Source organism: Berghia stephanieae, chromosome 1 (assembly GCF_034508935.2).
Source record: "Berghia stephanieae isolate SIO BIC M18660-M18661 chromosome 1, UCSD_Bste_1.3, whole genome shotgun sequence".
NCBI classification, from domain to species: domain Eukaryota; kingdom Metazoa; phylum Mollusca; class Gastropoda; order Nudibranchia; family Aeolidiidae; genus Berghia; species Berghia stephanieae.
The window spans coordinates 96,922,037-96,934,902 of NC_088360.1; the positions used below are offsets into that span (position 1 = coordinate 96,922,037).

General features: G+C 33.7%; 2 protein-coding genes across 4 annotated transcripts in view; one reads left to right on the forward strand and one right to left on the reverse strand.

Annotated features, from left to right (window-relative positions):
- The window catches only part of LOC144962473 (EF-hand calcium-binding domain-containing protein 14-like), a 42,277-nt gene extending 36,961 nt beyond the window's left edge, over positions 1 to 5,316 (reverse strand). Inside the window, exons 1-2 of one of the 2 annotated variants that reach the window (XR_013643484.1) lie at positions 4,899 to 5,298; positions 1,070 to 1,236 (exon numbers count right to left, since the gene is read on the reverse strand). Coding sequence is in view for 1 of the 2 variants with exons in the window: in XM_078895458.1 (XP_078751584.1) it covers positions 1,070 to 1,236; positions 4,899 to 5,035 (304 nt within the window). In the remaining variant the exon portion in view is untranslated. Of the gene's footprint in view, positions 1 to 1,069; positions 1,237 to 4,898 lie in introns of both variants that reach the window. The other variant, XM_078895458.1, reaches the window with a different exon arrangement.
- Positions 5,317 to 5,526: 210 nt separating this feature from the next.
- LOC144962477 (NADH dehydrogenase [ubiquinone] iron-sulfur protein 5-like) lies at positions 5,527 to 12,517 on the forward strand. 2 transcript variants are annotated; one of them, XM_078895465.1, is made up of 3 exons: positions 5,527 to 5,669; positions 9,219 to 9,414; positions 12,246 to 12,517. In XM_078895465.1, the coding sequence occupies exons 2-3, from the start codon at positions 9,223 to 9,225 to the stop codon at positions 12,339 to 12,341; spliced, it is 288 nt and encodes a 95-aa protein (XP_078751591.1). In that variant the 5' UTR covers positions 5,527 to 5,669; positions 9,219 to 9,222; the 3' UTR covers positions 12,342 to 12,517. The 2 variants fall into 2 exon arrangements, with proteins under 2 accessions (XP_078751591.1, XP_078751592.1); XM_078895466.1 differs by having other exon boundaries at positions 5,579 to 5,684.
- Positions 12,518 to 12,866: the final 349 nt, after the last annotated feature.

Here is a 12,866-nt window from a genome sequence, read left to right on the forward strand (position 1 = left end):
AGAATCTTCAACTCAGTTTAAGGTTTACACTTTCAGCATTCACAACTCTCTTAGCAATTATTCCAATATTAATTTTGATGCTGGATTTTTTTATTGATCGACTTTCATTCAGTCTATGACTTAATATGTTTATTACTCTCTATCTGCTTCTCATGCGTTATAAATGTGCTCTGTAGGACCTGTGAATAGAAGGTGGAGGACGGTTGCTGTCTTGTTTGCCACCAATGTTGATACAATTTTCTGGCTTTCAGATATTTGGGCTGTTTTGTTTTTCTTCATCAAAAAATCTAACAGCTTAATTATGGTAAATCTTTATCACTGTGTATCACAACAAGCACATTGAGTCAAGTGAATGTAAGGTTAGGGATATTTTAATGAGTACGATGATCATTTCAGAAAAGTACAGAAAATTGTTGTTTTTTTAATTTTAATAAAAGACATTCCCTAGAAGGAATGACTATACTATAAGGTAAATAAATTATACATTTCCCCCTTCGAGAGATACCATTCCATGAAGTAATAAAGGAAATCCATCACTCATACACACACACACACACACACACACACACACACACACACACACCTGATATCAATAGGAATCATTCATGTTCTACAAAAGCTAATCGGGGGCTAGATATCTTGCTCCTGCACATGTCGTGATCACAGTGCAATGTCTAACTACTCAGTCACCCACTATTTGGGCAGATGACAGAAAACAACCAAAAAAAAACCACAAGAATATGTAAGCTTTTATATAACGCACTATCCATTAAACATGCTCAAAGCACTTTACAAGGGGTCCCTAGCTAACAGCAACACTTAATATGTAAGATGAGACCTGACGCCTGTTAGGCGATATTACAATTTTTTACAGACAGAAACAACCTTGTAAACTGCCAGGTACTCATTTTACACCTGAATATGGTTAAAGAATGTGAGTAAAGTCTTTCCCAAGGATTCAACTATGCATTACTCGAGATTCAAACCCAGGACCTTCCGATCTGAAGGTGAGTGTCATAACACTAAACCGCATAGCCACACACAAACAAAAAAATTGTCAAAAACTTACATTGGTCGACTTTCTCCTGTAGACTGTTAATCTTCTGCATTGACCAAAAAGTTACACCGCCCAGAGCTGCCACTACAGTGAAAAGTATAAGCAGGAGAAAAACTTTCATAAAACTTCCAAGACCACATGATGTTTCCTCGTGACGATAACCAGAAGCCCCTCTTTTCCTGAAATAAAAAGTAAATTAATAAGTAACAGTGACTATTTTATCAGATTAATATTTGCTGTTTTAAAAAAAATAAGACTTTTCCTGCTGTTTTACAGAGTTTCTGTTATCATTACCCGTGATGATAATCTTCCACAGGTCCAGGATTTTGGGGGTATCTCAGAAATTTTACGGTTATTTTGTCATGTCAAATAATTTCCTCTTATGATACAGATCAGTATGTACATACGCTGAAAGAAAAATCAATATCATCTTGTCTTGTGTCATAGTTTGACACCTGGGTACAATTGCATGAATTGTGTGGATACTCACGATTTTATGACGTCAGCCTATACAGGCTGGTGGCAAGTGTCAAAAGTGATCTTGGATAAAATTATGGTAAACAGAATAGTTGAATAGAATTGGGCTAATGGTCAAGATGGTGTTTTAAGGACTTTTAAAGTTTAGGAGTGGACACTTGATGATGATAATGAATAAAAGAACAACAGAAAAAAACAAGAGAAAAAAAACACAAATAACTGTGGCATGTGAAAGTCAAGCCCCCCCCCCCCCCCCCCCCCCCCCCCCCCCCCCCCAAAAACAAAAAAAAAAAGAAAGAGGAAGAGAGAGAGAGAGAGAGAGAGAGAGAGAGAGAGAGAGAGAGAGGAGAAGAGAGGGAGAGAGGAGAAAGAGAGAGAAGAGAGAGAGAGAGAAAGAGAGAGAGAGAAAAGAAGAGAGAAGAGAGAGAGAGAGAGAGAGAGAGAGAGAGAGAGAGTGAGAGAGAGAGAGCTTTTACGGTGCATTCAAAATCAAGTAGCAACATTAGTTTTGAGGGGGAGAAAAAGTGATCATGCCACTCCTTTGTTTTGAACTTTATAATGGCTGCCTGTTAGATTTCAGATAATGTATAAGATTGCTTGCTGTAATGTGCTACTATCATCTTAATGAAACTTCTCCAGCCTTTATATCAGATTCTATCAACATTTAAACTCCCTTATCTCTTCAAGATCTAACTTTCAATTACGATTATGTGTTTCTAAAAAAGGATCTATGCTAGTCCAAATGTCTGGATTTTTTTACCAATTAGTATTAGGTTCACGCTTGTGGATTCCCAGTCATCTTTTAAAAAGAAATTAAAATCCCATCTTATGATGTGCTCACAAGATTAAATATAACATACAACGTAACATACAAACTACTAATTTTTTTAAAATAATTTTTTACCCTACATTTATTTAGGCTAACATAACAGTATGCAGGATAACTTTTAACAATGGATTTTATAAGATCATATAAATGTGTTACATCAGAATTTTCATGACATAGTAACTCCTTTCATCTGCCATTATTGTTTAAATGTTCGGATATGATTTTTATTCAATTTTTCATTTCAGCTGTTATTTTTCATCTCTGAACTCTGAATGTATATGTGCGTTTTGGTGCATGCATGTGTGTGCGTGTGTGTGTGTGTGTGTGTGTGTGTGTGTGTGTGTCTGTCATTGTATGGGTGTGTGTGGGCACGCTTGTATAAATATGTCGTGTGTGAGTTTGTATTCAAATGTTTATAATGATGTTTTACAGTTTTGTATGCCTAGAGCTGTTTTGTCAATGGGAATGGGCACTATATTAATAAACTTTATTATTATCATATTATTATTATTATTATTATTATTATTATTATTATTATTATTATTATTATTATTATTATTATTATTATTATCATTATTATTATTATTATTATTGGCACTATATTTTATTATTATTATTATTAACATTATTATTATTATTATTATTATTATATTATTATTATTATTATTATTATTATTATTATTATTATTATTATTATTATTGGCACTATACTTTATTATTATTATTATTATTATTATTAACATTATTATTATTATTATTATTATTATTATTATTATTATTATTATTATTATTATTATTATTATTATTATTATTATTATTATTATTATTATTAATATTATTATTATTATTATTATTATTATTATTATTATCATTATTATTATTATAATACCACCACCACCACTAAGTAGGCGTCCCCTTTCTTGGGGGATGGTAAACCTGAGTATTTTAGGTGTCATTCTGGATAGTTCTTTGTCTATGGATCAGCATATAAACAATAATGTGAAAATTATGTACTTTGAGCTCCGTAGAATATCGCAGATGAGGTCGTTTTTACCTTTCAACACCTTGACGATAATTGTCTCTGCATTGGTCTTGTCACGTCTTGACTACTGCAATTCACTGCTCGCTGGTCTCCCTAACAACAAAATAAACAAGCTCCAGAGAGTACAGAATTGTGCGGCTAGGTTAGTCCTGGGAAAATCTCATTACGATGATACACAGGACATGCTTCGAATCCTCCACTGGCTGCCAGTCCGGGCTAGAATTGAATATAAAATAGCCCTTATCTGCTTTGGTGTATTTGAGACTTCTGTCCCCCTTTACATTCAACACTTACTCCAACCATACGTACCTCTGAGAAATCTTAGATCCCACGATTCAAAATTGTTAGCATCTCCTAAAACTAAACTTGTATTTTGGTGATAGGTCTCTTATGAAATTCGGACCCACGATTTGGAATGATCTCCCTCAATCTGTGAGATTCTCGAGCTCAATAGACATTTTCAAAAAAGCCCTGAAAACATATCTTTTCAGGAAATATTTACTTAATTGAATTTCAAATGTATTTTATGTGACATTTATATTGATGATGTACTGATGCCCTTTTATGCTCTTAATTGTTTTGATACCTTGGTTGAATTGGGGTTTTTTTGTTTGTTTGTTTTTGTTTTGTTTTTTATAAAAGCGCTTTGAGGTTTCGACGAAAGGCGCTATATAAATATGCTTCTTCTTCTTCTTATTATTATTATCATTATTATTATTATTATTTGTACTCCTTTGATTGAATTTTTGTCTCTGGCTCATAGCGATTCACCCAGGTGATAATCACCTGTCACGATTTTGGCGTAAATAATCTCCACCTTCTCTATGATACTGCCTCAAAAGTTCTTTACAAATATCCTTTCACCCACCTAGCACAGACCTTGGACTATCTTGTGGTATGACACTGACTTTGAACAATAAGATCCAGAGTCCCGCTCCGATCGGCTCATAGTTGAGCCCTTGGAAAAGGCTCTTTACTCACATTTTCTCATTGTACTCAAGTGTAAAACGAGTACCTGGAAGTTTTTAATTCAGAAAAGTGGGTGGAGCAGGCACTGGAAGTTTACATCATTGTATGTCGGACAAAATTGAAATATTGCCTAGCAGGCGTTATGTTTCATCCTGCATGTTAAGCTTTGCTAATGGCTAGGACCCTTGGAAATGGCTTCTAGCAATTTTGTTGGATATTGTTCTATATAAATGTTCCATTTAAAAAAAAAGTAAGTGCAGATTAGTATAGAGTAACAACTTTGCACTACAGAACTTCATGTGGAAAGTTTTAAGATTGGATTGCTCTCTTTTATTATTAGTCAACTGACTTTGACTTTTTGCCTTTCAAACAGACACGAAGGTGACAGGGATCATAGCCCATTGACCAGGGCATAGCCAAGTAAGTATAGTAGAGTACCAAAGTTTTGACTTTTTACTTTGAGTTTGAGACTGGGAAGTTATATCTACTATCTACACTACTACTACGCTATTTATTTAACTTACTTCTTCTGCTTTTTGCCTTTCACTGGCGGTAACTTTAAGTCAGGTACTCTGCTGTCGCTATCAGAATCGGAATACAACAAATTTGTGTAGTCTTGTTGGCTGGTCCTTCCATTCGAACCTCTAATTCCCATTGACATGATTGTGATTTGTTATTATAGGCGACGTCAAGTCCAAGTTTAGTCTGATTTGGCAGATTCGGGTCTATCTTTTCTCAGATCTAGATAGAAAGATCTCTTATGAAGTAAAAGACAGAAATCAGAGTACTAGAGTAAAAATGTAACCTGGACACCTGGGGAAAAATTAAATTAGCCAAGCTCAAGGAATTGAATTTATTTATTCGACGTCGGCAAGTGACAAAATTCTCTGGATACTGGATATCTAAATCACACTCACTACTACTATCTCTTGGTAACGAGTCATTACAACTTGTAGGGACCTATCTGTTTCCTTTAATTTTGTATATGTATGTACCTTTTGAAAAAATAATATTCTAATAAAAGTGAGACACAAAAGAATGGAGATATATGATCTTGATTAATTAATTTTGTGTATTAAATTAAAAAATGGTAAAATTTTCGAAACCCATATTATAGCAGTAGATACTAATGATCCGTCTCTAAATACGTCGATAACAAGGGAAGCTACTCCGATGCAAAACACAAGTAAAAATCAAGACTTTTCGTTCTTGATAGTTGGTCTTGTACAATAACAAAACTGACCTTCAATTCTTTGTGATTCTAGCTTGTGAATAAAGTCTGGATATATAAATTCGTAAGTGATATCTAGGTATAAACAACATTTAGACCGAATATATCTTAAATGGAAGTGTCTAGGGAGACTAAAATCTTGGTCTCCCTAGCCAAAATAGGCCATTTTTGGCTAGGGCAAGGGAGACCCAAGATTTTGGCTTCAGCCTTCGTTTATGATGAAACTGTTTAAGAAGCATTTTTTCTCTCTTCTATTTAGATATCTATTGATTAATTACTTGATTGTTTGGTTTATTTATTATTATTTTTGTTGTTGTTGCTAATCTTGTTTTTTTTTTAATTTTAATTATTTATTTTTAAAGCTTTAGGCTTTGTATTGTTAGGCACTTTCCATCCAGTCCACATCCAGTCCAATTCAATGGCCGCCGATAGGCTCACTGTACTGTGTGTAAGTTGTAAGGTGAATCTCGTTTTTGGAACTTTATTTTTGGTCTTTTACTGTTTTGGTCACCATGGCGTTATTGTGAACCTATGTGACTAATTTTGGCATCATTTTAAAGGGCACAAAACAAGCTTTCGAACAGTGTATTATACTATACTGATTTTAGGCAGTTTAGTGAGCAGCAGCAGTGGCAGTCAAATTTTTACCCAACTCGCCCATAGGAAAGTTGTGACTGGAAATTGCCGTTCGCGTTTTGGGGGGTTCAATTAAAGATGCATAACTTCGTTATAAAGAGGAATATCGCAGATATTTTGGTATCATTATTTTCGTCTTTCAATTTCCTTTTAAATGGTGCCAATTAAGGAAAAATCCATGAATAATTCCAGAAGTTATATGAAGTTAAAATTTGGCAATTTTCAAATGCATTTATTTTTTTATTTACCGCGTGTGTTTTAAAAATTTAAACGCTTGTTTTTAGAATAACATCTAAACTTTATTCATGCCAAATTTCAGGGCTCTATATCGATGCGCAGACACCTTTTAACTCTGCGCCGAAATGCCTTGTTTACATTATCTTCTCATCATGGCTGCCGGGCGATATCGATATTCATATCGATATTTTTAATTTAGTTATGTATTATGTTAAATTTAGTACATAATATTTTCAGTACTATTATTTACTATGTTTTTATTTTGAATCATACTTTCCAACTTTATTTATAGGCATTTTATAGTTTTTGTTTTAAAAGTTCGTACATTTCTTCTCTTTGTGAAATCCGATATTAATAATATAGATATTTTAAAAATACCAATTGCTTTAATTTTATTTTATTTTACTTTGCCATCAAGTCATCAAGTTTCTTTCCCATATGTTTAGATATGTTTATCATTTGTATCCATATTTTAAAGGCCTTAGCCTTAATAATTATTATGGTAAGAAGTTCTATTAGTTTTGACACCCCCATACATTGAGAGAGAAGGGGGGGGGGGGATAAAATTATATTAATTGTCAGTTCAAATGATGTAATAGCAATAAACCCAAAGTGGTTCAGCAGAATTTTTTAAAGTATTAAAAGCCAGAACTTTCATTCTAATTATAATAGGGAATCTGTTTCAATTTATTTGAACTTCTTCAATCTACCATTTCATTTATATGCAATTAAATTGCCATAGGTAAAAATAAACTCATTATGTCATTACACAACATGTTTATATCTTTTCATTTAAATACTCTCAAACCCTTTTTTATTCTCTATGTATTAATTAAAAGAGGGTAATTATTTGCAATTGTTTCAGTGAGATATTGGGGATAAATCCAAAAGTGATAGAGCAAATTATTTCTTACGTCTAGCCGAGTTTTTGATTGTGTAACATTTGCGTCATATTATGTAATAATGTGTTAATTTGAAATGTTTATCTTCCTCTTTATTAATGTAAATGCATTGTCCTCGATAAGACGAACATTTTGGTATACAATATATGATAAGAACTCCATATTGACTGTTTTAACCATTTTTTATTAACATCACGCGATTTCGGTCACAACTTTGCAATGGTAATTTTGGGGTAAAAATCGGTCTGAAATTTCAGACTTCGAACTGTCGTAACTACATTTCTAATCAAGATAGAAACAAAATTCAAACTGTTTTGTAATCTGTGTTGCCAGCTCTTTCATATGACATTGGTTTCAAGTCAAGCGTGTGAGGTACATTTAGAATTTCTATTAAACTCCCTACTGATTTCATCTTAATTATAATTCCTGATTGTATTTATTTCTCAGAAAGCCAATTCCAATGAATTTTTTTTCAATTTTTGAAGTATAGTATAAGAACTTTTTAAATTATGGATACATTTTAATTATACTTCATACATCGATAGATAATTAATTGAAGAGTATCTCTGCCAAATTTCATCAAAATTGATACACTCGCTCATTATTATTTTTCCCGCCATCAACCCCACTTTTTAGGACAAAAACCTCATATATTTTTTCCATTTTCATTTAACCTTAATTTTTTCCATACATGAACATTATTTATATATGAAAGTAAAGCTTATTTCCTGACCTTTAAAATGATACCCAACAAATGCCATTTATTTTTTAATTGAAACAAAATTACTGAAAACAATAGGTGGGCCATGTTGACCGCAAAACTCAAACTTTTCCCAATCACCGCGAGATGCTGTTTTTGAGGCAGCAGTGAGATCACAGATTCTCTCTGTAAAATTGACAAAAAATTTCAACAGAAAAATATATTAATAACTCTGGAACCGTTAGTCGTAGAGAGATAAATAAGGTATCAAATTTTATGTTTTTTCAAGTCCCATCGCCCTGACTGGGTCAAATTAAGATATTTTGAGTTTGATAATTTTATCAAAATGCCTAGTATTGTAAGTAATAAGTAATAATATTGACTGGCTCTATTTCTAGGAGCGCTCAGGAAAATAAACTTGAACTCTATTTCTCCTAATCGTCGGCTAGCCTCCAGTAGCTGTTGAGTTACGGACGCAATGTCGATGCAAAAGCAAATGCTCAAACAGAGTGGACAGGAATTCTCATGAATCATCAAGCTATGACAAAGACAGATTTGATAAAAAAGTTGTGCTATCGCGAATGCTCCATGGCGCGTTCACTTTTGCACTTCATGCTGCACTATTCAAAGAGAGAACGGAAGTAAACCTAAAGAACAAAGCCAAATTCCCAAGACGGGAACCGAGGTTGAAAGACAGGATAGTACAAACTCAAGATAGAAGTCTAACAGAAAGTTGGGAATAAAAGACAGAGCGCCCAAGCACTGGCACTGGCAAAAGGAAACACAAAAAAATGCATTCACATTCATCATTAACACAGACACTCTCTCAAATAACAAAAACAATCTTGAGAGCAGTTATCGCTTGGAGAAAGAGATTCGGAGAAATACATAGTTACTTTGAATAATATTATTATTCTATCATGCAACCACACCCACCCCCCTCAGACCCCCCCCCCCACCAAAAAAATAAAAAAAGAGAAGAGAGATTGCAAGTTATTGGCTATCCACCGCAACAATTATTTTTTAACTTTTTTTTTGTTGAATAATGTTCTAGAATTGATGGGTGCCTACAGGTACCAGGTACCCACTCTTAATAAACCTTATTGATTTGCTGAAATATGATCATTTTTGTTTTCAGAGGGATGTCGCTGCCTATTGCATACACACCTATCACCAAATTGACAGCTCCATGGGATGGAAAGTCGGACAAACCCTGTGGCAATTTTGAGATGGACTTTCTTAGATGTGCTACTCGGGTTGGAAATATCCGTGCTCCAGTTGACTGCAAAATGGAAATGGCAGATTTTAATGAATGTTTAACTAGATCAAAGCAGGTTTGTACCCATAGATTTATTTTATCATCAGCGTCATAGATAAATGTAGTTTTTAAAAATAAATTCGTAACATTTTTGAAATATAAGGTTGATAGTCGTTGCATTTGGCCAACATTTCCAAAGAAAATAAAAACCTTCTAATTGTACAAAACAACGCTGCTAGACTAGCGTCTCCTTAGAGAGTGTCACTGGTTACCCGTTTAAAAACACATTACTTACAAAATCTGTACTCTTGTTTATAAAACACTTAATATACCCCTGGATATATACATGACCTTGCTCACTCATATTTCCAAAATTCAGACCTACGGTTTATAACCTGTCCCTCCAGGAAAATGCTGTTTTTCTCCCCAAATTACGCCACAAAAAATGCCCCCAAAAAAGTGAAACCAGGCCACAAATTATGCTATAAATGGCAAATTATGCTTGGGAGAAGCCAAACGGTGTGTTAGAATCCGAGAGTGCTGAGAAAATAGCATCCTATGAAAATCCACGGAACTGTTGAGAGTTAATCGAATATTTTTTTCTTCACATCAGCAGCATTTTGAGTAAAGTACTCGCTGGATTTCAGCCCGCCGGGTTACCAAATTTTCTCTATATAATAAGATAAGAAGACATTATCCTCCCATGGGAGGATAATCAATCTGGACAAATGATTCCTCATTACAATCAAAGATAGAGATCTCTGGGGGTCCCCAATAATGAGCAAACATTGAAAGAATGAGTTGTGTGATAAGATGGAAATGAATTTTTAAAAATGGCTTATTTTATAAATATAATATAAAGGAAAAAAATTCAATTTTTCAAAAATTAAAAATAATTTTATTTTATCAAATACCAATCATATTTCCACGAGATATGTGGATATCATCACTTGAACACCATTTTATCAAACAATGATTATTTGAAGTATCATAAGAACTTGCAAAAACTAACTAAAAAATTAAATTGCTTCACTTAAAGTTAAAGACGAACACCATAACCACTACAAAGTACAGCTGCCTTAAGCAACTTTTGATCATTGTGGTCAAAATATATTTTAAAGTTGAAATAAAAGAATTTTATTTATATTTAGTAAGTCAAATTATACAAAGTTAATGTAATTTGATAGAAAAATTACTCATTCAAAGGATAAATGCAACCAACTGCCAATGCAAAATCCTTTCAATTACATATTGATCTGATAGGTCAAAATTTCTAATATGCAAGAATCAACTGCATGAACATTATATTTCATAAATAGTAATTTAGCCACTTTTGTTGTGGGTGATAAAAAAATCAAATGAAGAGAGTGTGGTGCTTGCTTTCGATAAAAACAAGATGGCGGAAGTGAAATTGTAGACCACTCCAAAATGAGAGCTACTGTTAGTAAATTCGTAAAAATATAAACTTTTCAATCTATCATCTTTCATCTTTATTGATACATTCTTCACTTCAGTCAACCTTCGAATTCGTTCATTTCTCACTTTATCTTGTCTTGTCCAGCCAAGTGACCATCTCAACATCCTCATTTCTGCGCCCTCAACTTATTTATCTTGTTTCTTTATTGTAGCTGCTGTCTCTAGTCCATATAACATTGCTGATCTTACAACTGTTGTATATATTTTCCCCTTCAGCTTCGCGGAATTTCGTTTGTCACACATAACTCCAGTTACCTTCCTCCAACTATTCCAGTTGCCTGTATCCTCTTCTTAACCTCCATCTCATTGCCCCCATCTCCTTGTACAGTTGTTCTGAAGTATTTGAATTGGTTTGTCTCTGGCACATTCTCTTCTCCTCTCTTTATTAGTGGTCCTGCTCTCTGTTGTCCGATGCACAAATAATGTCTTTGATCTGCTTACCCTTAATCCCCTCCTTTCCAACACCCGTCTCCAGCCCGACAGCTCCTTTTCCACCTCAGCTTTTGTATCAATCAAAAGTACTAGGTCATCCTCATACATCCATTACATTTACTAACACTAACAGCAGTGGGCTGAGAGCAGATCCCTGGTGTAATTCTACTCTTACATTAAATGGCTCAGTTGAGCCAACAGTTGTCCTTACCACTGTCTTGTTTAACTTGTTTCTTTCATACATATCTTGGACAACTTTGATATACCACAATATGGTAGTATAATAAGTAAAATAGATTAGTGCCTGTGGTTTGTAATAGTCTTTATTTCCCGGCAAATAGTGCGGGTTCTCCACTAGTTGTTAAAATTTGATTAAGCACAAAATACATCCCATTCCCATCCTATAACAATAAACAGTTTGCAGCGATTACTTTATTGAATATATTAATGTGTCTATCTATTTTCTCTTCTTCTTGTTTTCTGGCGTTTCAGTTTGTTTTCTATCACATTTGAAAGATGCAATATTATATAGAAATGCGCAATTTTAAAATGTGAGATATGAAAACATTGTCAGCAGAAAAATATTTGAAAAATATGTTGGGTTCTTCAGAATTGTGCCTCTTACATTGATTCAACTTTTAACAAAGAACAATATTCCCCTGTTTCAAAAATAGCAGGGCTGAGATAGCTGTAGATAACAATTGTGTCTCCTACATTTTGTGATGTCATAACAATTCGCACATTGGATGGTTGTCGGTAATAATGCCAGAGTTTGAAGTGACTATGCTTATCTACATAAAAATCATATACCTAGCAAAAAATTGGATCTGGAATATTGTGTACCGAGTCCAAAACTTGCTCAGAAGCTTGGCGTGCTTGGATCTGCATTGACTGTACAACTAATACACTTACTAACAAAATTTATTTATGCTCACAATGCCTCATAAATAATATATTTTGAAATCTTATCATGTTTATTGGTTTTCAATACATTTTCAGACTGAGAGAATGAGGATAATGGAAAGAGAAAGGAAGAGACAAGGTCGACCGGGTATTGAACCCCTCGGCAAAGACATTCCTAGAAGAGGATATTAGTTGATTGGGGTTTGTTTTTGATTTTTTTTTTTTTTGGGTCTGAGATAGCGTTTTGAACGTTGGTATATTATGTAATGATTGTGATACGTTTTGGAAGTGAAGTAGGAAAATATCGTTTGATGCTTTTGTAATTAGACTCATTGAATAATAAAGTAATATTATTATAAAAAAAAGAATGTTTTGTTCATCATTTTGACAGGTAACCTAGACCACAAGCCCCGCCCTGACAAGGGTAAGGGGGAGGGGAATAAACACTTGGTTTCCCGTGATTTTTTTTTTTTTTTCTGTCCTTGCTCTAGAATGTGATCTTGTCTTTCTTCTTTCTTTTTTGTTTTGTTTTGTTGTGTTTTTGGTATGTCCATGGTCTTGACAGAAATCATCTTGTAAATCATTGGTGTGTTGTGTGTATATTTTTGTTTGTGATTTGTGTGCGACAAGCTCTTGAGTAGAGTATTGTTTTTGGCAGCCGTCATGTGTTCATGAAAATTGCAACATTTCTGACATGTGCTCTTCCAAAATATTGAC